The sequence below is a fragment of the Podarcis filfolensis genome, assembly GCF_964270895.1.
Source record: "Podarcis filfolensis genome assembly, chromosome: Z".
In the NCBI taxonomy this organism is placed as follows: Eukaryota; Metazoa; Chordata; class Lepidosauria; order Squamata; family Lacertidae; genus Podarcis; species Podarcis filfolensis.
This window is the reverse complement of record NC_139617.1, coordinates 27,859,279-27,886,070: the sequence shown is the minus strand read 5'-3', so window position 1 is coordinate 27,886,070 and position 26,792 is coordinate 27,859,279. Positions and strand designations below refer to the sequence as shown.

At 42.6% G+C, this 26,792-nt stretch overlaps 1 protein-coding gene across 4 annotated transcripts in view; it reads right to left on the bottom strand.

Annotated features, from left to right (window-relative positions):
* The window catches only part of LOC310754513 (ubiquitin carboxyl-terminal hydrolase 12-like), a 49,492-nt gene extending 23,443 nt beyond the window's left edge, over positions 1 to 26,049 (bottom strand). The window contains exons 1-2 of one of the 4 annotated variants that reach the window (XM_083596515.1): positions 25,445 to 26,049; positions 9,085 to 9,165 (exon numbers count right to left, since the gene is read on the bottom strand). In XM_083596515.1, the coding sequence (XP_083452641.1) occupies positions 9,085 to 9,165; positions 25,445 to 25,447 (84 nt within the window). In that variant the 5' untranslated portion in view covers positions 25,448 to 26,049. Of the gene's footprint in view, positions 1 to 1,385; positions 1,489 to 9,084; positions 9,166 to 25,444 lie in introns of those variants that run through there. The other 3 variants (XM_083596516.1, XM_083596517.1, XM_083596518.1) reach the window with 3 other exon arrangements.
* Between the last annotated feature and the right edge of the window lie 743 nt (positions 26,050 to 26,792).

Here is a 26,792-nt window from a genome sequence, read left to right as displayed (position 1 = left end):
GAGCAGGGTGCCAAGGCCAGCCACCCCCCATTCAGGGCAGTAGTGCCAGGAGGTGGGCCACACCCGCAAATTTTAAAGGTGCGGCTTATTTGCGGGTATGATTTATATTCGGACCAATATGGTATTATAACCATTATTATAATTATATATATTATAAGGCTTAGTTCTCCAACACCTAATAGAGAAGTACTCATCTAGAAATACTGTCTCTCTCTCTCTATGTGGCCTTCATCGACTTCAGAGCAGCCTTCGACTCCATCTCCAGAATAAAGCTATGGGGAAAACTGGAGACTTCCACACTTGACAGATGCTTGCTATATTTAATATGCACAGCACATGAAGGGACCTTGATAAAAGTGCCATGTTCCCTCCAGGGACATCTATCCAACGCAATAGAGACCAAGAAGGGAGTCAAGCAAGGATGCATATTGGCCCCATCTTTATTCAATTTTTATATAAATGATATGATTCCCCACCTCCACAATATGAATTTCCACCCTCCAAAACTCACAGGAAAGCATATTCCGGTGCTGCTTTACGCAGATGACGCAACAAGCCTCTCGAGAACACTGGCAGCATATTGCAAGGAGGGTCAATTGGAGCTCAATTACTAGAAAACCAAAATTGTGGTTTTTGCCAAGAGGCCCAAACCACATGCATGGTACATCAATGGTCACAAGATCGAGCAGGTCACCTGCTTCAAATATCTGGGTCTAGCCCCACATTCCTCGGGAAGCAGAAAAGCCCACGGTGACTACGTTGCAAGGAATGCCCACAGAAGCACAAATGCTATCCTCAGGTACCTCAGGTGGACACGATATACCTGCAGCCCTCAAATTGTTTGAGGCTAAATTGATTGCACAGCTGTTATATGGTCTTCTACAAGTGCCTAAACATGTCTCCAATGCTACCATACGTCTTGAAACTGGATCCATAAGAATTGAGGCCAGAGTGTGGCTTGCCACTCTTAATTACTGGTTGAGACTTTCTTCCTGAGTGGCCTTGCTCCCCTGACTATTAAGGATGATTTCCAATCAACATGGAAACGAGCTGTGAAAAATATAATAACTACTCTAGGCTTCAACACAGAGATTTTACTTGACATGGGGCATGAACAACCTAAAAGAAACATTAAACAGCGTGTGGAAGACACAGAATGCCAAGCTGGCCTAGCCAGGTCCCCCAAATTTCTAATTAGTGAAACCAGAAGATAACTCACCTCCCAAATGCCATACAGTCATACCTTGGGTTACAGCTGCTTCAGGTTGCGTTTTTTCGGGTTGCGGACCACCAAAACCCGGAAGTACCAGAACGGGTTACTTCCGAGTTTCTGCAGTTGCGCATGCGCAGAATCGCAACCTGCACGTCCACTGTATATAACCAACCTTGAAATCTCAAAACAGTGAAGGGCTTTCACTCTGGCCTGTTGTCAGGCCCTCCCCTCAGACATTCAGGAAGGACGTTATAGGAAGACACCATATGAGGAGAGGAAACGCCCATGGGGCTCCGGGCAGCAGGAAACAACAGATCATGCCCTTTTCCATTGCCAGTACTATGTAGACATACGAGCCAGATTTATCCTGCACAAATTCCCAGGATGCACAGAACAACTCAACATCTCCCTACTACTCCGGGATGAAAACCCAGATGTTACATACTCATTTGCTAGATTTTGCGCTGCCATGATGGATATTCGCCCAAGGATGGTTTGTGCTAGAAACCAGTCCTAAACTGAAGGCCCATATTGCAAGACCAATATTCCCCTAAGCTCCACCCTTATAGTTGTTTTAACTGCGTGTCTTTTAGTTTGTACCTGTTTTAATTAACAATTCTTATTCATCAACTATTTTATTCATATGTTTCTCTTATACTGGCCTGTGACTGTAATATAGTTTATTCATTCATTCAGTCTTCGTTTTTAGAAATAAAAAAATGTTATTTTTTTATTTAGGCCATGGATCCCTTAGCAATGACAGACAATGTGTCCTCCTTCTCTTGGTACTCACTTAGTAAATCACATAACTGTATCCTATGGTTTTTTTCCTGGAAATTGTGACAACTTACTTTTAAAAAACAGTTTTTCTTTATCCCCACCCTCGAAACCGATTCATTATTAAAATTCAATAAAAATATATTTCGAAAAACGGGGAGGGGGATTGGAGGGGAAAGGCAGCTTTGTTTTGGCAGCAAATGTTCTTGCTACCTATTATTCCCCTCCCTGAATGCCCCTTGGAACAATGCAACATGATTGCGCAACAATATTCCAAGGGGGGGGGGAATGGGGGGAGGTTAAGTGTGGGTAGTAGCTCCCATAATGAAACCAGCAACAATAGAAAAGGTAAAGGGTGCAGCCGTGTGTGTAGCTTCAACCCCCTCCACAATTTCAAACCAAGAATTCTCAAGAGAACTTTTGGCTCAGGTCTAAAATTAGATATCCTGTGATCTTGAAAATAGTTCCATAACAGCTGAGCAAGTGGGGAATAAACATTTTTGCTAGCATTGGAAAGGCTAACCTGATTGCACAGATTGTGGCAAAGCACCTGGTTTGTGGGCAGAAAGTCACAGGTCACAATCTCTTCTCTCCCACCAGCTGAAGGAGGTAGAATAACAGAATCACAGAACTGGATGGGAACCCAAGGTCAACTAGTCAAATCCGCTGAAGGGGCAGGGAAAAAAGAGAGCCCTGCTAGCCAGTGTAGAAGCAACTGCTGGCTAAATGGACTTATGGCTTGACTGTATAATTCAGTCTCATATGCACACTCTCAGAGGAGGAGGAGAACTCAGAAATAAATAGCACATACTGTGGAAACAAAGCCATTGGTGCAACATTTAAAATTGCTAGCTCTGTTAAACAACTTGTGTTTCCCGTTTTGGTCAGCCTTCCTCAACCTCATCCTGATACACTTATAAGATTTAAAACGAGGAATTCTAGCGTAACTTGTAGAGGCTTGGGTGAAGACAACCCCCCCCCCCGGTAAAGCCTTGTGATGTGGTTTGGCAGAGAAGGGGGGAAAACAATTGTCCTGCTAGATGCCGCTCAAGAGGGAGCAGACGCAATGCTCTTGCCGTGGGTTAAGACTAGTAAGCAGCTAGCTGGCTTGTGGGGAGGGCAAAGATTGTGGTTTCTGACACACAGTGGTACCGCTGAGAATACCCACCTCTCGCCCCAAAACATGAAGCTGATATGATTGCTCCAAATAATCAAGCAGGCTGAGGTTTTCCCTCTGGGCCAGCTTATAGTGAGGATAGGTGGGTGGGAAACAATTCAAAGTTGCTGGTGTTTGACAGGGAAAGATGCCTTTGGGGGCAAAATGAGACATCCAGTTCACATTTCCTGTTTACAAGGATATATTGGCAATGTGCCGGAGATAGCTAGAAGCAGCTGTTTTGCATCTGTCACATTTGAAGGCTGTCTCATTTCATGGAAAAAAGGAGGATAGGGGCTGATGAGATACAGAATCTAGCAAGGAAGGATGCATCCTGGAGTGCTTGACCCTCAAGCCACTGAAGAATTAGATCCCTTTCTACATCAACAGAAGTCAGCCTGCTAGTTGTAAGAACTCTGCATACGGCACTTTCATCCCTCCCCCAAAGACACTGCCAAACATGTCACAGCATGATAGTTCCTTCACATCATCTGCTGGGCCAAGCTGAAGGAGGCCCCAACTGGAAAAACCCCACTGGACAACACTCCAAGGTCACAACAGGGGTGGAAAAACAATGTTTGCCACCATCCCTGCAAAAGAAAAGGTCCAAGACCAACAGCTCATCACAGAACCATCAGCTGCCTTAGAGAAATGTTGTGGCAGTTCCTATCCTACGGCTGCTGAAGACCTGCATGCTCCAACAGAAATGAACGACCACAGGCCAAGGAGCACACATATCAGCCTGTGGTCAGGGAGTACACATATCACCAGCTCCCAGTTGGCGTGAGAGACCTCTGTGGATCTTTCTTTTATATCATGTTTTTGTTTTAGTGTTTTAATGTTGTGAACTGCCTTAGTTGCCTTGGAAGAAAGGTGATATGCAAAAACAACAACATACCACCGAAACTCCCCTCCATTGTCCCTGCTGGTAATAAGTGCTCTGAATGGACATAGCCAAGCGGGGCGGGCAGTTGAGCGCCCCCCCCCAACCAAGTGAAAATAGAAATAATTAACTGACCAATCACGTTGGTTCTGCCCCCACCCTAACAAAAGTCCTGCCCCTTCCTAACAAAAATCCTGGCTATGCCTATGGTGCTCTGTGAATCCTGTTACTGCTTCCCTACCAATCTGTTATTTTATAATTAGGGCACCCTGGAAAAAAGTGAAAACTGCAGCATTTCTGCACTTGCAAATGAAAAACTCTAACTTACAAGATCATGCAGCCAAATAATGTGTGCAAAATGTATTTCATTTAATTAATTATTTATTTCTGCCTGGAGTGATCTTGCTGGTGCATGATTTTCTAGTTGTGGCATCCGAATTTTCAACTTCCAATAAGAGTCCTAGAGATATAAAAGCATGCAACCCCAATGGAAGATTCATGCTACCCAGTGCTATGCCAACATATCTACCCTGCCCAACACTAGACATTTGTACAGGGCCCATACATAGAGTGCACAGGTCCAATAAAGCCCCTCAAACTTGGGGAGAGGGGGAAAAAATCTAAACTTGCCCAGTCATTTCTAGCAATGAAGAATTTTTTGTAAATTGACAAAAATAAGGAGCTGGTTCTTTCAGACTGTCAGTGTAATACAAATATTAACGTGTAATACAAATATTTTAACGCCATTAAAAGTGTTTGCAGGCTAGTTAACTTATTTAGAAACTTTCTTTTCTTGTTTTTCGCGTCTGAAGGCTTTCCAAACAGTGAGCAGTAATTCAAAAGCACACAAAGACAACAATAAAAGTACAGCACCTAATGTTCTATAGCATCAAGCAAACTAAAGAACATAAATATCTAAAAGGTCATAAACAGGTTTTCACTTGACGCAGAAAAGACATCAGTCCTGTTGCCAGGCAAGCCTTCCTGATTCTAAGACTAGGGAATCACAACTCATAAGGCCCTGTCATGGTTCAACTCTGAAGGTCAACACCAAGGGTGATAATGATACCTAGGTGTGTGTATAAGACCCTGTGTATAAGACTATTTTGGGGGATTACAATTTAAGAAAATGGGGGGAGATGGCTCAGAGTTGTTGAGCTTCTTTTGGGGATGAAGTTATTGAGCTGGGGGAGGGGGGATATGCCGATAATCACTCACCCAACTGACAAACACTACCACTCGCATGCGCCACAGAACACACAAAGTGTATGCCAGCTCGCCACCAGAAGCCAGCAACCGCACACCCACTTGCCACAGCGGTAGCCAATCCATAGCAGCCCTTGATGCAAACAAACATAACCCATCCGATTTACACAGCAACAGCTAATCCAAAGCAGCCCTTGCAGCAGACACTATTCACCCACCCAATCGCTGCTAACAAACTCCTGCTCGCGGCTGCAACCAATCCCCCATCCCCCCTCTGCACTATCCATGTATAAGACGACCCCCCATTTTTAACATTAATTTTGAGTAAAAAAACTCGTCATACATGGAAAAGTACAGTGGTACCTCAGGTTAAGTACTTAATTCGTTCCAGAGGTCCATACTTAACCTGAAACTGTTCTTAACCTGAAGCACCACTTTAGCTAATGGGGTCTCCCACTGCTGCTGCGCCGCCGGAGCACAATTTCTGTTCTCATCCTGAAGCAAAGTTCTTAACCTGAAGCACTATTTCTGGATTAGCGGAGTCTGTAACCTGAAGCATATGTAACCTGAAGCGTATGTAACCCGAGGTACCACTGTACGGTATCTAGATATAGATATATAGCTATATAGATATAGATATATAGATATATATTCATTCATTCTAGGCAAAATATATCTAGGCAGGAACACGCAAGAGAACCTGCCTAGATGTACACTAGTTTCAGCATATTTAAAGGTAAAGGGACCCCTGACCATTAGGTCCAGTCGTGACCGACTCTGGGGTTGCAGCGCTCATCTCACTTTGTTGGCCGAGGGAGCCAGCGTACAGCTTCCGAGTCATGTGGCCAGCATGACTAAGCCGCTTCTGGCGAACCAGAGCAGCGTACGGAAACGCTGTTTACCTTCCCGCCAGAGCGGTACCTAATTATCTACTTGCACTTGGACGTGCTTTTGAACTGCTAGGTTGGCAGGAGCAGGGACCGAACAATGGGAGCTCACCCCGTCGCAGGGATTCGAACCGCCGACCTTCTGATCGGCAAGTCCTAGGCTCTGTGGTTTAACCCACAGCGCCACCCGCGTCCCTTTTCAACATATTTAGGGACTTACAAAAGTAGAAGTAGTACATTAGAATGAGTTTAGAAATGGGCCTGCAGCCAGAGCAGTTCTTTTGATCTGGCAAGATGTGATCCATATGACCATACCTTCTCAACAGGTGTTTCCAAAAGGCAGCCCGCAAGTGGGTGTTGAAAATTCCATAGAGGTCCATTATTGCTTATTTGTTAGGCAATTTGAAGTCAGAATCATTCACATCCAGAGTGACTTGGATACCACTGTTTCTAGAGATGCCAATGAATGTGCTCAGAGCATTGCCTAGTCATGTATTGTTGAACGAGTTTCAGTCTTGAAACCTAGACACAGATAAATTGCCTGGAGCAGTGTAGATCACCTCCTGCCTGCTAGATCAGAGCAGAAGCCTATCTAGAACAGCACAAAACCGACCTCCTACCCAAAAGGAGAAAATACACAGGTACATGGACTGAAGGATCCTCAGGATCCCTTCCAACCAGTGGTAGAAACTGAGATATGAAAGCTAGGACCTAAATGGCACCTTAAACGTAGGTTATGGGCACAACAATGGAATGTCTAGGTGTGCTTTTTTATGACAAGGAAACAAAGCTGAAAATAAACGAACTGCAGCTAAAATATTATGTTAATTTTTCACATGGTCTAGTCCTTCCCCTGCCCACCCCCTAATATTCTTAAGGGGGTCTCTTCTCCAGTCTTCAGAAAGTAGCTGGAAGTGGGGAGGCAGAAAAAGGTTCTCCTTTCCTTCCACTCTGCAATTTTAATCTGAAATCTTAGGTGCAGTATTGTGCCCAGAGCTCAGAAACTGCTCATGCTAATGAAATTCCCTGTCACAAAATGCGCCTAGAACAATGGGAGTTTCGAACATTGCTTCCAAACCTACAGTTCTATGATTCTATTATATGTCTTACCTCTTTATTTCTCTGCTACAGGGCTCACAGCTTCAGAGAGGCAATTTAAATTAGGATAACATCAAAGTCAGAAAAGGTTAAATACCTCCTCTAACACTAATGCACTGATCAAAACTGGAGTGCTCTGCACCTGCTTCAAAGTTGAATGTTTAGCATTTGCTTAAATCCTGCAGATTCATGATGATATCTCCCATGTCACATCTCAGAAGCAGCCAAACAGGCAACAAAGAAGCAGACAAAAACCTCAGCTTGCTCTAAAGCACTTGAGAGACCTGCAAGAAGGCTTTAGCCCTGGAGCTTAAAATCCGGCTGTAAAGGAAGCAAGTCGTCACGGTGATGGGCTCTCGCAGCCATCCCATATGCGTCTACGAAGATAACAAGTGGAAATGCAGCCTTTAAAACTTGGCACACTTCCAGGAAGTAATGCTGCCTTTCAAATCATTACAAAACATGACAGAGGACCTGTAAGGATAATAAAACAGTAGGACTGAAGAAGCAGCTCCTTCTGACCAAAAAAGGCAGGAGGAGGAGCAAAAAACCACTGCAGGAAATATTATGTCAAACATTTGTCCATGTAAATACTGCGGGTGGTAAGAAGCATTTTTGGGGATCCTCTTCCTGCTATCCTGCTATTTGTATTGTAACCAAAGCCTGCCTTCCATCTCCCCCAATGTCAAAGTTCTAGAATGGCTGTTGACTACCCCGAGGGAGGACAAGCCAGCTTGTAAAGTTGTTTCACACCTGAAACTGTTGTCACAAAACATGCCACCAGTTTTATCAATTTGACATGACAACTGAACAAAAGTTTTGAAGTCTACACTACGCCTTTGAGGGAATACTCAATCAAGTTATCCTTGCATGAAATGCTCTTTCCTCTCCCATGCCAAAACAACATCCATGAGTTGCTTCTGACTCCTTGCAAAGATGTAGCCTTCTGCCCAGGTTTCCACTGACCCATAAGGTTAGATCCTGCTATTATTGAAATTCTGTTTTTATCTGTACAATATTGCTTTAATGGTTTCTATGTCACATATCTGTTTTATTGATACTGTCTTACTGTTTTTATGTTTTATACATTTGGATACAACTTAAAGATTATTAAATATTAAACAGTTGAAAAAAGACGTTTAAATACATAAAACTACTTGGGAGGCAGCCATAGGTCAAGACTATCTCAATAAGAGGTCCAATTTGGACAATTTCCTCAACCATGCCCACCTGCCAATCAAATAACATCACATCAGCTGATGGGCAGGAGAGTGGTTCTGAATTTTGCATTGTTGTGGTTGCCTTTTCCGAGCAGGACTTAATCCCCACTTAACAGCTGACAGGTGAGTGGTTAAATCCTGCTCAGTCTGGCCTCTGACTGATTCAACATTCTACAGCCATTTGGGGGGTGTTTTGCTTTGTTTTTGTTTTATTGTGTATTTTGTGTTCTCATTTTGTATTTTTAAGTGGTGAACCACCCTGTGATCTTTGGATGAAGGGTGGTCTATAAATTTAATAAATAATAATTACAATACATCAGCGGTAAAAAGTTTCACTGAAATGTAATCTCTACTCTAGCATGTCTTTGTAAATACTTAGCATTTGCCCCAAAAGGAAAGCAACAGATATTTAAAAACCAACTCTCTTTAGTTTGCTTTTTTTTAAGCTCATCAAATAAATATAGATAAAAAGATGGAGCTTGCCCATCACAGGGTGCTAATTTAAGCCTCTTTCAATTTTGTATCAGTAGCAGCACCCACGGACTGAAGCTGCTCAGGAACAAATACTTTTCATTTTAGAATCCAAAAGGTGGAAGTAAGAAGGTATTATTAAATACAAACCCAGACACAGAAAAGCTACTCACATTGACCAAGCCAAAGTAATTTTCATCCCCAGGAATCTGTTCTACACCAATCTCTTTCTCCACAGCAGACGCACTGGAGCCCTGGAAGACAAAGGAAAGGAGTAGGGGGGAAAAGGTTTACATCATTTGCATCTCTAAGCAAGGAGAAATTATTAATGAATACACACAGAGATATAGAATATTCTGTTGTTATATAGGGTTCCCAGTAGTCTCTCAAACGGGGTGATCTTGTCTACAGCTTTCTAGTTCTGCAAATGCTGCAGACATCAGATGTTCTTATACCATGTGCTAAACTGTGATTAAAATGCCCTTAAGATCTACTGAACAGGGCAGGTATATGGCATCACAAATGCAAAGTCAAAGCAACATATATGTCCTTATGAATGTATGCATGTATATTGCAACCTTTCCACAAGGATCTCAAGGCAGCATACATGATTCTCTCTTCACTCCCACACAATAACCCTGTGAGGTAGGAAAGGCTGACAAATAGTGACTGGCTCAAGATGATCCACAGAGGAATACCATCATCATCATCATCATCTCACCTTTTCCGCAGACTGGGTCTCATGGAAGCTTACATAAATTTAAAAAACACAGATAAAATACAAAAAGCTAAAAGAGAATCCAATAAACAGAATCATCAGGAAGTCAGTAAACTCCACTAGAGTTAAAACAGTATTAAAAAAAATCTGTTAAAATACAAATAATAAAAAGCACAGCAGAGAGTCCTTTCCTTAAAAATCAGTCAGCTCCAAAACACCAATCAGAATAAAACAGTCTTCACCTGCCAGCGGAAGGACACCAAGGAGGGAGGCAGTCTACCTTCTCTAGAAAGGAAGTTCCAAAGTCTGGGAGCAAACATTGAGAAGGCCCTCTCAGGGTTAAGTGGAGATCTTAGCTTGGTCTCCCCAGCCCTAGCTCAACAAGAACTCTGCACCAACATGAGCACTTTTTCCCAAGAGGTACTGAAACAGAAGGGTTTCCTGTAACCCCAAAAGCTAATGGAAGACTGTGTCGTTACATAAAGTGCCCCCAAACCCCGCCAATTTAATGAAATTGTCTGTAAAGCAATTTAGGTCATGGAGAGACACTTCACACACATTTTTTTCCAAGTGGGAGAAAGGGGGAAGAATGCACTCTTATACAGGAAAATAAGAAGCTGCCTAATATCTAGTTAGAACACTGTCTCCATCAAGCTTCCCCAATCTGGTGCCTTCAAGATGTTTGGGCCTACAATTCCCATCACCCCTAATTATTGACCATGCTGACTGGGGCAGTTGGGACTTTCAGTCTAAGACATCTGGAGGACACAAGGTAAGGGAAGTCTGCTCTACACTGATTGGGGGGAGCTCTTCAAGGTTTCAGACAGGAATCTCCTATTTGGAGATGTCAGGAATTGAACCTAGGGAAGAGGGAGTGACATCTCATGAGCTAAATGAAAGCATGCTCTGACCCTCACCACAAATGTAGCTCCCCTAACCATGCTAAAACAACCGGAGTCACCAAACATTTCACATCCTTTGTTGGGACTACCTTGGGGGCTATTGCTCACATGCAAGAAACTCCTCACAACTTATTGTTCAGGTACTTGTCCCACTTGGAAGACTGCTACTGTGACCAAACAAGGCCTCCAATATGACTGCCAAGGCAGGAAACCAAGAAAGTCAGAGAGAGAAAGCCTTGTGACATTGATATAAAAGGAATTTGCAGCATAGTATTTCCAGCAACTTAAGGGCTTCTCAGAAGAGCTGGTTTAATGTTTAAAACATTTAAGAAATCTAACTAACTGCCTTCAAATCATTTTTGCAAGAAGTTAAAACAACTGTGTCAGAGGACCTTGACTTTGGAATTCACCTATCTGCTCAACTTCAGCGACTCAAGGTTGCAAACTTTGAACTTCTACTCAGTATCTCCAATTTGAAGAACAAGAAGCAAAGGAAGAGTCTTTGTTCTCCCCACTTCATCGCTCTTTCTGACCTTGCATTAACATCCTTTGTTCAGTCCTACAGTAAAGGCCACTTTCTAGATTATTCACACAAGCTGGTCTCATGTAAAGATTTTTATTACAACTCATCACCTCTTATACATCAAAAACTGTCAACAAAATTTACTATGCCTAAGTTTAAATGCCTGCCTTAAGAGTAAAATATCAAGGATATAGAGGTGACTTGCAGCTTGTGCACAGATAAGACTATGTGATTTCAACTTTATGCAGTTGAAGCGTGGCTAGTTGAAATCACACAAATTAAACGCACAGACAACAGGGAGCTTAAAAGCTCTTTCTCCACCAGGTTTTCTTCAGTAAGTTTGGAAGCTTAAAAACAGTCATCATACACCAGTAAGTGCTATACTGTGCTTTTTACACGCCATTTTCCAGTTTTTAAATGGTTGTTTTGACTATACGTGATTTCATCCCAAAGCATAAGATGCCAGTCATCTGTATACAATGCTCCAAGGAGGGATGTTCACTTCTGTTGCAAATTTACATGCCATGTGGTAGACAGTTTTGAGAGAGCAAATTGATAAAGCATTATAGAATGCAATTTTATTCATTAAACCATTTAAACTGTATCAGCAATTATTAAGGATAACTCTTTGAAAATGATCCACAGATGGTACTACACACCTGTCCAAACAGCATATATTCAAAGCTTGAAGAAATGTGGGGCAACTAACACATACTAGCATCTCTGGTGCTGTTACCCATGTGCCCTCTTCACAACTGTAAGCTGGGCAGTGGGGTGGGGTAAGTGATGACAAGCTACAACAATCAACTATAACATTGTTCGCTGCATTTAGGTTCCTGAAATTCATACTGATTGTGCAGCTAAAATATAACTGATAGAATTCTACAGGATTAGTGTGTGAAAACAGTCACGATCCAAGAATCCCCAGGCACGCACCTCCTGATGGTGGAGATGTCAGCTGCCATCCTGGTGCCTAGGCATCTTCACTTGGTCACAAGTGGCCGATAGTCAGGTGCTAAATGCGCCTGATGCCTGGCTAATTTCGAACACTGGTTTCAGTGCAACAGGTGTCTATAGATAGGCTTTATTTCCATTAAAAACCAACCACCACAACCAGAAAGCTTTGCTATTTTGAAGAAGCCTGCTGCTGCTGCTCCAGCAGCTAGTATTAATGCACTCCAGTCATTTCAGAATCCAAGGCCAATTGTTCACCCTAAGTGACAGGCGCAACTTTCTTTCACTTCTATTTTAAATTCACCTTTTTAAAGTGGTATTTTATTTGAAGAACAAGCTGTGGGCAACATGCATTTAATAAAATTAATAACCAACAGGAGGCAAGGAGCAAGCAGAAGTGACCTTTACGGGGAACATGATGATTTCCTAGGAAAATGACAGGGCAGCGGTTAGCTAAATGTTTCAGAAAGCATCTGAAGGATTACACAGGCTGGCCACAAAACATAATGTGCTACAGGGCCTTTGGATTAGAAAATGGTTATTTAAGGCCAGGGGGTTGGGGGGTTGGAGCCAGCTGGTATCTAGTGCAAGTTCCTGCAAGGCCTAGCTCTTCCTGAAGTGGCTGACCTTCCTATATCTGGGCTGTACCACTTGAATCTAGAGGCAGGGGCAGGAGGACCCAGGTTTTGTGTGTGTGTGTGTTTCTATTTTGAAAAATATTTCTAATCTGCTTTTACAGGTAATGCCTAAGTCATCAAAAACAGCATCCAAATAAATACAAAAATCAATAGTCCAGTAAAACATAACACAATCAACTCTACCCCAACCACAAAGGAAGACAACAACCCACAACTACTCAGTTCTCACAGACAGCAATGAGGTGGCCAAGTTAAGTCTTGCTTATACCACATGTGGCTACAAATGAGGGCCCACATGACCATGACAGAACATTCCAGGTGCAAAATGTGCCTGGCGCCTGGAGGATTTTGAATGCTGTACTTGAGGGCCATTCTACTTATAAAGGTGAAACCAACCCACCTTTGCTACTAAACTTCATACACACCAGGAGCTTCAGCCAATTTAGGGCAAGTCTTTAATACAAAATGTTTTATGATTATTTGTTTCATTTACACACCGTATTTTGAGATACACACTTAAATAGATATTACATTTTGCTTAAGAAGCAGCTCCTAGGGGAGACATTCCAAAGCCCTGAAAATTGAGCAGGTAACTGGGTGTTCACATTGTTTCGTAGTGTTTTCCAACTTCATTCATACACCCATGATAAGAATGTGACTGTGGGAGGCAGCCTGCCGCAGAACCAAAACACAGTCTCTTGCTCAGGAGAACAAACATGCATTTCCCACGCAGCTTTCGTCATACAAATCCTTGGGGCAGAAGGATCAGGTATGAAATCCAACAGACCCTAAAGAGAAAAGGCCAAGGCCAAAGACTACCAGAAAACCAGCAGGGCTGAGAAGTCAAAACAACAGCACACGATGCAGAGTCCATATATAGACTGCTGTATTTTCCAGTTTGAATTCTACAAGCACAAACTACTTCAAAAAGCAATTCAGTGACAGAGTCTAGCCCAAGCCAGCAAGCTGTTAAGAAAACCAGCAACAACCATCTTTAGCCAGACATGGAAGAATGCAGGATACTGGTTTATTTGACAAGTATGTTAGTACTCCCGAAGAGGGGGATTTAAGAATAACACTATATACAGATCGTAAAAATTGTCTATAGAATGTCCACATGAAACCAGCTTCACGGGCCCTGGAGGAGTCTTATCAGAAGCAAGTGACTCATAGCTGCACTTAAAGCTCAAAAAGGCTGGATCTAAACCAGACCCAGGTTCTTAATACAAAGCACACATTTGCCATGTTACTTTACTACTATGAGATGCAACAAAACTTCATCCAGTTATTTAAAGCCTCCTTTCCTACTTTATTTGCTGAAGAACTTCTTGTTCTCTCCCATCTTTCACAGAGTAATTGCTTTGCTACAACAGTTCATTTTACAGTGCAATGAAATCCATTCATGGGCAAAGTTAGAACTGATTTATTATCCTTGGCACATATAAAACCTTACTGTAAAGATTCTGAAGGCACATCCTCTTGCTCTTTTTTTTTTTCTTTTTTAAGACACTGCTCTGAGTAAAATATATAAATTGCCACTTCTTGGCCATGTTTGCAGGTAACAATAAATCATAATGTTTAGTAAGTCACACCGTGAACTGCCCATGTGCTCCCGCTTCACTCCCTTCTTTGCGCAAGCGGGTAAATGAACCACAAATGATATAGATATCAGAACCTGGGATCAGGGTTTGTTTCGCCCCCCAACAACAATCACTAGTGAGCAGGGCCAGAACAACAAATGTAAATGTTACTTTTGTACAGCAGACTAGTTTCTATCCAGGAAAGGAAGAGGTATGGTCAGAGTTCTAGGACATATTCCAGACAGGCAAAACCCTCAAGAGCATGGAGCAGGCCAGTGAGGGGTATGGCCAGGGAAGGAGTGTGGCCTGAGGAAACTGCTGAGGACCAGACAGAGAAGACCGAGGAGCCACATTTAGCCCCCGAGCTTGAGGTTCCTTACACCTCCTTTATGGCATAGTGCTATGATTCTATGTGTGAACATGGCCTTGAGTAAAATGTTGGGTTTTTTCCGTCTATTTTCACTTCAACGATTTAAAGAGTCCCAGAAGGTATTTACAGACAAAAGTCTTCAAAAAGAAATGCAGTTTAAAACAAAGCAGCTAATTACAGCAGCAAAATTCACAGCTTAATTATTTGTATGTCTGGGAAGAAGTAAGGAAAGTGAGTATATAGGATTGCAGCCTTAGTATGTTAAGACAAAGCAATTTAAAACTTATGACTGATGAAAAAATGCCCCAAAATAGTTTTTTAAAAAATGTTACCTTTAATTTCTATTGCTTGTATAATTACAAACACCAAAGAGAGCATGTACCATCTTAAGGAGAACGCCTCCTTTATCTCCCATGCAGGATGCAATGCTTCATGCATCATCTAGAACACTGATATTCAACTGGTGGGCCTGATCCAAGAACGGTTGCAACAGGAGCACTACCAGCATACAAATATATGGTTAAAGATTAATAAATGGGTCCTCAAATGCATGCTTGGGTTAAAAGTGGGTCCTAGGTCTGAAAAGGTTGAAGCCTACTGTTCAAGAACAATTTCCCTATTCTCTTTCCAAAATATTGTTTTCTTCCATATGGAAATTTAATAATTACTCAACTAAAACTCATGGGATAAGTCACTTCTCCGTTTAATTAGGTGATAACCATCCTAAATATTCTGGCTTCTCCTCTCTTTCAGAACAGATGTAAATCTAGAATAAAGACTGCTAACATGTTATTTTTCCCAAGAGGTTTTATTGAAGTTTGAAAAAAGATATACAAAAATTAATACCGTACATCCAATATCTTTTTTAGAATTTTAAAGATAAAAAAACTAATCTAAATAAAAACACAAAGAAAAAAGAAAAGAAAAAAGAATAATTTCCCATTTTTGTCTGTCAGCTATATAGAATTAATCAAAACATCCACTCCAAGTGGATCCACCCAATTATTCCACTTCCTGTAGACCACTAATTTCTTCAATCCTCAAACCCAGATATCACATGCTCATTTTCTTTTCACGCCAAAAATCTATAACAATCTTTAGTAAATTTCAACAATGATTTTTCTCTAATTAAACACATCAACTTCACCATCTGAACTAAGTCCAATAATTTTAACAACTATTCCTCCATAGTAGGTAGTGATTAATCTTTGTGAATATCTCATTGCTGTAATCATATATTGAAATAATGTTTCACGGTCCTTTTCTAATTGTATTTCCATTATTCTTAGCAGGAAAAATTGAATTTTAACCTTTAAAAACTTCTAAATTTGTATCCAATATTTTTTAGCTTTTTTACAAGTACACCAAGCATGATAATATGTCCATTCATATTTTTCACACTTTCAGCAAACATTTGGAACATCTTTATACATTCCGAATAACTGCCAGAGTCGTACAGTGGTACCTCAGTTTAAGAACAGTCCGGTTTAACTATTTGGTTTACAAACTCTGCAAAACCGGAAATAGTGTCTTGGTTTGAGAATTTTACCTCGGTCTAAGAATGGAATCTGAATGGTGGAAGGGCACCAACAGCAGGAGGCCTCATTAGGGAAAGTGCGCCTCGGTTTAAGAACGGTTTTGGTTTAAGAATTGCCTTCCAGAATGGATTAAGTTCGTAAATCGAGGTACCACTGTACCTTGGTTTTCAAACAACTTAGTTCACAAACAACTCGGAACTCAAACATCACAAACCCAGAAGTAGGTGTTCCAGTTTGCGAACTTTGCCTCGGAAGCTGAACGTCCGGCGCGGCTTCCAATTGACTGCAGGACACTCCTGCGGCCAATCAGAAGCCGTGCCTTGGTTTCCAAATGTTTCGGAAGTTGGATGGATTTCCAGAACGCATCCTGTTAGAAAATCAAGGTAGGACTGTATACCATTGATACATCATTATATTTAAAAAATCTTTAAGCCCATAACACAATGTAAATCTTAGCACTTTCATCCACATATGTTCCATCTATTACAACCAAAAAAATTCCACATTTAATCAAGTGTTAGATTAAATTTCAATTTCAACCAAAGTTTATACATTTTTGCAACAACATGTTCATCATTTGTACACAACTGTATTTCAAAATGTTTTTTTGTTCTACACCAAAGTCTTTTTATCCAGCTTGATTCTCCGTTAGTTGTAGATGAGAAAACCACTGGAAGCTATCACCTTCCAGTGCTAAAAGTTCCCTTGTTTTAATTTTACCATCTCCTTGGTTCCACTCTTAAGAAGTCTTGATAGGTTAACCATTTCTCTTTGCCTGTCACCTCTTTTCTATAAAAGGCTTCTTGTGGTGAAATCCATAACAATGTCTTTGTACATAACCTAGGTTTATTTCTATTCCAGATTCTTAATAAGGCACATCTAATAAAGTTATTTTTGAAATCCACATTAACTTTTAACTTTAACGTACCACAAATATCCATGGCATCCAAACCTCAACTCACATCCTTCTAGTTCCAAAAATCTCTTATTTATCAATGTCAGCCATTCCTTCTTCCACCCTAAGCAACAAGCTGCAAAGTACAATTTCAAATCAGGTAAACCCAATCCTTTGCATCTTGCAATACTTTGATTTTAACTCGTGTTTTTTTCTCCTGAAATAAAAACTTAGATTAATCTTTCTGTCATTGTTTAAACAGAAATCATTAGTCAAAATAGGTATTGTTTGAAATAAAGGCATCATTCTAGGCCACGGGTGTCAAACACAAGGACCGCGGGCCGAATCCGGCCCGCCAGACCTCGTCATGTGGCCCGTGTAGCCGCCGCCTGCCGCCAGCCTTCACCTTTTATTCTCGCTCTTTTTTTTTGACACAAGAAAGGAGCCTCTTCAGCGCATGCGCGGCAGCCTACAAGCCAGAGAACGTCTGCCCTCTAGCGGCGCCGGCCGTTCTACACAGGAAACCTCCACTTTACATGCATTCAGGAAACCTCCACTAGTTTTTATATTGAGCGCATGCCATCCTGTGATGTGACAGATCCAACGGCTGCCTGAACCCTTCTCTCCTGTACTGTAAGTACATATGATGTATGTGTGGGGGGGAGGGGGGTCTGCTTATTAGGGGGGGTCTGCTTATTATTCTGCTTAAAATTTTATGATAATAAAGAGTGGACACATAGTCCTACAGATACAACCAGCCCTTTGAGGGTGACCAAACTGCTGATGCGGCCCCTGATGAATTTGAGTTTGACACCCCTGTTCTAGGCAAAACATTCATCTTTATCACTGAGATTCTAACCATTCTTAGCTTCCCACCTTGACATATTTTTCAAAATTTCAGCCCATGTCTTAACATAATTATTTTGAAACAACATACAATTTGACATTTGACATGACAACATCCAAATATTTTACTTTTTCCCAATTTGGAGCCCTGGTTTCTTCAACAAAACCTTCTGATCTTCTGTTGTCATATTCTTTATTATCATTTTCATTTTCTGGTGATTAACCTTAAAGCCTGGTAACATATCAAAATTAGTTTATCCATAAGAATCTCTACACCCTGTAGCAGATTTTCCAGAACTAACATCAAGTTTCCATCAAATGCCTGTTACTTATAAGTTTCTTTTTGGATCTTTACTCTCATCATTCTCTCATATTGTGTAATGTCTCTTAGCAAGACTACCAAGACCAAAATGAAAAGCAGTGGGAACCATGGACACCCTTGCCTTGTCCCCTTCTATATTTTGCATGGCTTTATTAGTTCTCCATTAACAATTATCTGGGCCTTCTGTGATGTATAAATAGGTATTATCCATTTAATAAAGTTATCTCCAAAGTTCATTTCTTGCTATACTCTAAACAAGAATACCCAATTCACATTGTCAAAGGCTTTTCCTGCATTCCAAAATATCAAAGCAGCTTGCTTCTCACTGTGGCAATTCAGATATTCCAAAATACATAATGTGTTCCAGGCGACGTCACTTGGCCAATAGCCACATTGATCATGATGAATGAAATTTTTAAAAAACTTTTTAAATCTTTGTGACAAAATCAATGTAAATAATTTATTATCATTGTTCAATAAAGGTCAATAGTTTTTCACTAAAGTCAAACCCTGGAATGTAGCTCTGTGAGCCAATTTGCCCAGCCACTGAATCATTATCTCCCACATGTGAAGAACTGCGGGCATTCCACTCCTGTACACAGAGCATAGACTGGATCATGCTTGTCCTTCTCCTGTGAAGCAATCTTCTGAGCATCAAGAACTGTCATGATGGCTACGTTCTCCATCCATTGCTGGAGGCAGCAATGCTCATGAATAGAAGTTGTTGGAAACCACAGAAAGGGAGAGGGCTCTTGTGCTTGCTGGTTTCCCACAAGCATCTAGCTGGTTACTGTAAGAACAGGATGCTGGACTAGAATGACAGCTTGGCCAGATCCTGCAGGACTGTTCTTAGGTTCTTAATCAACTCCTGCTCCTTACCTGATCATTCCTCCTTCATTCCTATCCCATAGTCAGTGGAAGAAGAGACTAGGACACTGCAATTAAGCTTCACTTCTCAAAACATCTGAATCACAGGTCTTTCTCCTCTAAAAGCTATGAGCACTAGCCAGCTTTAAAAATGGCTTGTTATTGGCTTATGAATACTCACTTATATTGGAGGCACCACAATCCTTGGCTCAGATGTGGTAGGGAGTCATGCTTGTTTGTCATGATTGTTTTTTGTGCTTGTGCCAAGGGAGAAATGAAGCAAGAGCAACCGGGCAGCGTGCACAAGCATGCTGCTCATTTCCAAGAAACCAAGGCTCGAGGTAATCTGTCAAGGGCTACATGCTGGGTAGGACCAAAGCAAGCAGTGGTCTAGAACACCATGCAAAGTATGTGTCTGCCCCTCTTTCTTTCTTTCTCTCATCCAATCCCTTTTCTCTTTTTCTGACATTTCGCTATCTCTCTCCCCCACCTAAGCCTTCACACCGTGCAGGATATTGGACATGGGGCAGATTACTCTTGCAAGAGATCTGAACTGACTGCTTGCTGAAGGCTTTTGAAATTAGGAACAACAGGCTGCCTACCTAAGCAAGAAATGGGGCATTCTGTGACATGCAACTACAATTCTCTTCTCTATTTTTTTGCCTTCAGAAATGAAATTAATAGTTATTATTGTACTGTTACTTGTTCTGACACTCTGTTTTGACTCTCCTGCTGTTATTCCTATTTGACTGCTGCTATTTTTGCCAAATGATTGCTAGATTTATTTTTAAGACTGTAATTGCGTGAACTGTTTTGAAATCTCTTTTTCTTTTTTGTAAAACCACATTGGGGGCAGTTATGGTGGAAGTATGGTCCATAAATACAGCAAGTAAAATAATCATCAATAATGTCTTTCATTATAAAATGTATAGCCAGTGCAGTTATTCACTTTTCTGGTAAAATTCAAAAGGATATGGATTGAGGGGTGTGTATTTATAAAACAAAGATAACTACATTCTCTTAAGCAAAATATCCACCTGAGACCAAAAATAATAATAAAAATATGGCAAAATCACTGAAAAGTTATGTCCAGCAAAATTAATTCATGTGACTTATTAGACATCCCAACAACAGCATATCCATATTTATATCTCAAAATTAAGAAGAAATTAAACATTCCACCCCACATTCAAGAATTCATGCATGGTGGATAAGTCTTCTGGCAAGTGACCCAGCTGACAATTAATCAAGGGCAACATGGAGCTAGGCATTTCCCCTTTTAGTGGACTATTTCACAAATGTGGAAACTTTTAGACTGCAACTCTCCATCTCAGTTGGCTGGAGCCAACAGGAATTGCAGCCCAAAACATCTGGAGGGCACTAGGCTGGGGAAGGTTGTCAGGCTATTGCAAGAATGGATGCAGCCAAGAGCTACAGATAGAAAGTACTTTGCTTTGGAAGCAAAGTGGGCTTCAAGAGCACATAATTAATTACACTGGAGCTGGAGAATGTTCAAAGCATGGATGGAAATGGGAGAAGATGGGTAGAGCATGACTCCTTGGGGAGGGAGTATGGAGATACGAGCATGCCACCTTTGTCCCATCTGTACCAATACTTCTTCAGATTTACTGTTCTCTCAGCCCTCCATCTGCTATGCTTAATTGTGGCAGTGCATGCAAGTGCTCTGGTCATTTATATTTAAGGCAACTTAATGTCAAGTATTATTATTACTATTACTATTACTACTACCATTATTATTATTATTATTATTATTATTATTATTATTATTATTATATTTATCACATTTCTATTCCACAATGGAGATAAAGATGGTTTACATGGTGTTCCTGGGTGTTCTCCCATCCTGGCACAGACCAAACCCAGACCTGATAAGCATCCTTTCAACCATGCCTTTTCCCTTGATGTTAATCAGGTCCCACTTCGTTAGAATGGATCACCTTCATAGTTTTCCATTGCCAAGCAAGGGCTTGATCTCCCACACAGGATGCTTATTGTATCTTTTTAAATTCACATTTCTCTTTTTCCTCCATGGTTCCCAACTATAAACCCATCATCTCAAGACATCATTAGACAAATGCCACAGCAGCATTATGCACTCCAAAGCATTTTAACAGATGTACATATTTTTAACAAGCAACAATCACTCCCCTCATAATCTCCCTCTGCATGCTGAAGATGGAGAAAAGCCATTGGGTGTCAGAAGGCAGAACTGCTCAACTCAACAGCTACTTTGCTTCTGTCTCCACCCAAAATGAAGGCAGTGCCCAACCTGGCAATAATAGAATAAACGATGCAAGGTGGGGGCTGCAGCCCAAGGCAGGAAAAAAAGTGGTAAGGAAACATCTAGCTGCCTTATATGAATTTAAATCTCCAGGACCTGATGAGATGCATCCAAGGGTACTAAAGGTGCTTCCACATGTAATCTCAGAACCTCTGGTCTATAACCTTTGAGAATTCTAGAAAAGGTGAGATCCCTGCAGGCAGGAGGTGGGCAAAAAGTTGTCCCCATCTTCAAAAGGAAGAGGAAGAAGTCCCAGATAACTACCAACTAGTGAGCTTATTGATAGAAGGAAAGGTCCTAGAACAGCTTATTAAATAATTGATCTGTGAGCACTTAGAAAAGGATGATGTGATTATTAAAACCCAGCATGGGTTTCTCAAAAACAAGTCAGGCCTGACAAATATCATTTCTTTATTTGATAGAGTTACAAGCTGTGAATGTGGTGTATCTTGATTTCAGTAAGGCTCTTGACAAAGTCCCCCATGATATTCTTGTGGAGAAACTGGTAAAATATAGACTGGACAAGGTACCGTATTTTTCGCCCTATAGGACGCACTTTTCCCCCTCCAAAAATGAAGGGGAAATATGTGTGCGTCCTATGGGGCGAATGCAGGCTTTTGCTGAAGCCTGGAGAGCGAGAGGCGTCGGTGTGCACCGACACCTCTCGCTCTCCAGGCTCCAGGAAGCTATCGGCAAGCCTTGCACACCCAGGGGGAGTTCCCCCCGGGCACGCACGGCTTGCGGGCGGCAGCCTGCAGCGCGGAGCACGGGGCGCCCTCCGGAGGACGCCCCGTGCTTCGCGCAGGTGTCCCCAAGCCTTGCGCGCCCGGGGGGAGATCCCCCAGGGCGCGCACGGCTTGCGGGCGGCAGCCTGCAGCGCGGAGCACAGGGTGCCCTCCGGAGGACGTCCCGTGCTTCGCACAGGTGTCTGCAAGCCTTGCGCGCCCGGGGAACTCCCCCCAGGCCTGCAAGGCTTGCAGGCGGCAGCCTGCAGCGCGGAGCACGGGGCGCCCTTTGCAGGACGCCCCGTGCTTCGCGCAGGTGTCGGCAAGCCTTGCGCACCGGGGGGAACTCCCCCCGGGAGCGCAAGGCTTGCGGGCGGCAGCCTGCAGCGCGGAGCACGGGGCGCCCTCCGGAGGACGCCCCGTGCTTCGCGCAGGTGTCCGCAGCCTGCCGCCCGGCGCGTGGGGCGCCCTGAAGCAGAGTGCCCCTCTCGCCAGGCAGACATCGGCCAGCCCCACAAGCTCGGGGGACAGCGGGGAGGCGCAGCGCCGCCATCCCACTGTTCCCCGACCTGGTTTTGGGGGGGAAATAAAGGAAAAAAATTTTTCCTTTATTTCCCCCCCAAAAAAGTAGGTGCGTCCTATTGGACAGAGCGTCCTATGGGACGAAAAATACGGTAACTTTTAGGTGAATTTGTAGCTGGCTGAGTGTCTGAATCCAAAGAGTGCTTACTAGTTATTCGTTGTTATCCTGGAAAACAGGGACAAGTTGAGTATTGTAGGATTATGTCCTGGGTCCGTTTTTGTTCAACGTCTATCTAAATGAGTTGGGTGAAAGAACTGAGGCGATGCTGATCCAAATTGCAGATGACACTAAACTGGGAGGGGTAGCTAATGCAGCTGAAGAAAGAAACAGGATGCAATATGACCTTAACAGATTGGAGAACTGGGCTAAAATGAACAAAATAAATTTCAGTAGGGACATACGTCATCTTCTGCACTTAGGCAGGAATAACCAGCTGCACAAAGATAAGATGGAGGACACCTGGCTTGCCAGTAGTACATGTGAAAAGGATCTGGAGGTCTTAGTAGACCACACGTTTAACATGAGTCTACAGTGTGATGCAGCAAAAAAATCTAATGCTATTCTAGACTGCATCAACAGAAGTCTAGTGTCTTGATGAAGAGAAGTAATAGTACCACTTTATTCTGCCTTGGTCAGACCACATCAGCTATGAAAAGCCACCTCACAGGAGGAGAAAGATCTGGAATAACTGAAGATGACACCAGCTCAAAAGAGAACCTGGAAGGAGAACTTTCAAGGGAATTGATGAGAAACCCAGCTTTTGCTGGACTCCAGCTCCCAACAGCCCCAGCCAGCATGGCCAGTGGTCAGGGATGACTGGGGATGTAATCCAGCAACATATGAATGGCCACAGGTTTCCTACGTGTTCCAGGGTATGACTACAAAGGGCAGGTGCAATAAAGTTTCCGGGAAGTATCGTGAGGGCCTAATTATATGTTAAGCTGCATTACTCTGATGATGGGCCCCCCTACACCATTGCAAAAAAGAAAGATGAAACAGGAGAAACTTTGCAATAGAGAACAGCAGTTCTTTAATCCTTCTCTTTCCCTGACTTTTCCCATACCTGTTTCATCCCCAACAGGGTTCCAGAGGCAAATGTAGGTAAGAAACACATGAAAGAACAAAAGCAGTGTGGAAAGAGTCCAGGAGAATGGGTACACATTGAATAATGATGCATGGACTGAAGATGCAGGATACGGCAGCCTTGCTGGTCAGTGCTTGGATTCCCTGGAAACATAACGCACAACACTGCCCCGAGTTCCACAATGGAAGCAAATTGGGATATAAATGCAATAAATAAGATTAAGACAGGTACCTAAAAAGAAGAGAACAAAAACACCAAGTAGGAACTTCTGATATTTACTGGAGAAAGTTTGGCGTGGAAAGTATCTAGGAGAAAGGAGGATGCTATACAAAACAAAGGTTGGAAAAGGGATATTGATACTAAAGGTACAATATCCATTACAGATTGCACAGAGAAAGGGAAAGAAGGAACCAGTGAGTTCTGATTTGGCAAAAAAACCCAAAAAAAACCAGCTTCCAGCAAAAGATAGGAAGATGAGGAAAAAGAAAAAAAATGCAATCTCTTCCAGTTTCCAGAAATTTGACCTCTACTTTCAGCTTCCTGCTTCACATATCCAGCAAGTCCCACCCAGAAAACAATTAAGTGGAGAAAAGTATGTTAGAAACCCTTTTGTCAGTTATTTATAATTCACTGAACCTCCACATCCAGGCTGCGAACTCCCATTGCAGCTGCGCTCCACGCATAAAGCTAATTCAATGAATACATGCATGATCCCCATAGATGACAAATGCACAGACTTGTTTCACACCATTTCCTACACATAAATGTTTTGTACATGAAATAGCCTTGGGATAAGGGGTGATGTTAACTATGGGGGGAAAGGAAGGTTTACAAGAGCTAGGGCAAAAAGGTGAGAGGTATCTTCTTGAAGCAAACTTTCAGAGGTAAAATCTTGGCAAGCCAGTTTGATATGAAAGGTGCAGACGGGTGGTATTGCTAGGAAGAAGTAGGTAGAATTTTATTCTCAGCTGCAAAAATGGGAGGATGTAAAGCCAGAAAACAAACACAGAGATGCACACAAAAAAACATGTTTGATAATCTTCCCTCCTATTTTCAAATGTGTCACTCTTGGGAAGGGAGACCGTTTAAACATTTTTTTAAAAAAAAAATCAACTTCATCCTTTTGAAATGGATGCTGTCCTTCATGAGGCAGTGTGGGACAGGTGTGCCAGGAAATGGAGGAACAACTATGCACATGTGCTAAGAGCTACACACTTTGGGCTGCACCCAACTAAGTTCCACTCAAAACGTACCCACTGAGATTCAGACATGACTATGATTTCAATGGGTCTACTTAATACCCACCCAACTTAGTTGGATGCACAGTCGTTTCTTTTAAAAAAGAAAAAGCTGGTGCTTCCCTTTAGCGGGTGTCGGGAGGAAGTGGAGAAGAACTCTGCATGTGCTCAAAACACACGCGGGACAACAGAATTCGGAGGACGCGGAGTGTTTAAAAGTTGGTCGCCGTAGTCCTACAGGGCAGGGCTTTCATTTATTTTATTTGTTTACCCACCTACTTATTACCCTCTCCAGTTTCTATCCCGGCCAATTTAAGAAGGGGAGTCATGCTTGGAGAGGGAGGGAGAAGGGTGCTGACAGGGGGCGGGGAGGAGAAGGGGAGCTCCTACGGGGTAGAATCCCCCTGTGAGACAGAGGGGGGATTGGAGCCCATTCTCCACCCCTTACCATGGTAAGGCGAGTTTTCGGACCGTCACCGGCATTACCATCCACCCGCCATGGTGGTTCCCGCCGTCACTAGAGCACCCGCTGAAGCGCTCCGGGCAGCCACGCGTTCTTCGCCCAAATGGCTCCGGCGTCCCTTCCACAAGTCCGAAATATAAGTTCCGGCGTCCCGTTCCCACCTCCCCGCACCTCCTTGTGGGAACAGGAGAAACTCATCCTGCACCTACTTCGCTGCTTGTATTCCGCCTTTCCATTTCCACTCGCGCCTCCGTTTACAGGCGGACTGATTAACTATTAAGCCTAAGCCATGGTCCTATATACTGTACAGGATTGTTTGTTTTTATGTTTTTTATGTTTTTATGTTGTTTCCAACCACGACCACTGGCCTTGCAGACTGGGGCTGGTGGGAGCTGAAATCCATCGGCACATGGTGGGCCACAGGTTCGCTCCTCGTGCTAGGTCCTCGCGGTTTTTAAAGGAAGCGATGTATTCGATTTCCCAGTGCAGCCACGAAGCTCACTGGGTGACCCGTGGGCCATTCAGTCTTTCTTTGCCTTCCCTTTACAGGCTGGTTGTTTGTTGTTGTTGGGGGGGGGGTAAAGAAACCCACTTATATACCCAGCCAAATGGGCGATGTATAAATAATAAAATAATTTGTTATTATTATTAACTTTATCTTCAACCCCTTGGAGGAATGACAGAAGAATAAAAAAAACTGAAGGAACTTTTGCAGTGGATCATTTATGTATGAAGGTTTTCTCTTATATTTCAGCATGCATGGCTTTACAGGTATTTAGGTTGTTCTACTTAGGCCACTAGCTCCTTTCCTCTTAGCCCCCCAATTCAATCTGGGCTTCCCCCACCCTATTACCTGAGGACATAATCAGCATTCATCCCCCACCTTCACCTCCATGCTCAACAAGTTTCTTCGGCTGCACTGAAATCAATCTGTCCATCTAAGTTTGCTAAGGAATTGCATTGTAGCCTAGGAGTTCAAATGTGTGTGCATCTGCTCAGAGGTAAGCCCCATGGACATTCCTCTGCTGGCTTACTCAGAAGTAAGTCCTTGTTCAGTGGAACTTACTCCCAAATAAGATTGCAAAAAGCCCTACAGTATAATGGGGCATATTAGTCTAAAGTATATAAAATTGGGGTTGCAACTGTGCACACGATACATTTCCGCATTGTTTTGGAAGTGGGTCACTTTCATTTCTGCAGGGATCACATTTTCATGAGACAATCCCCTTATGAGTGTCTACTCAGAAACAAATCTCAGAGACACTGTTGGCCAAAATGGAAATGAGCCGAAATGGGAATATACTACCCCCTGCCACTATGCCCCCCCCCCAAT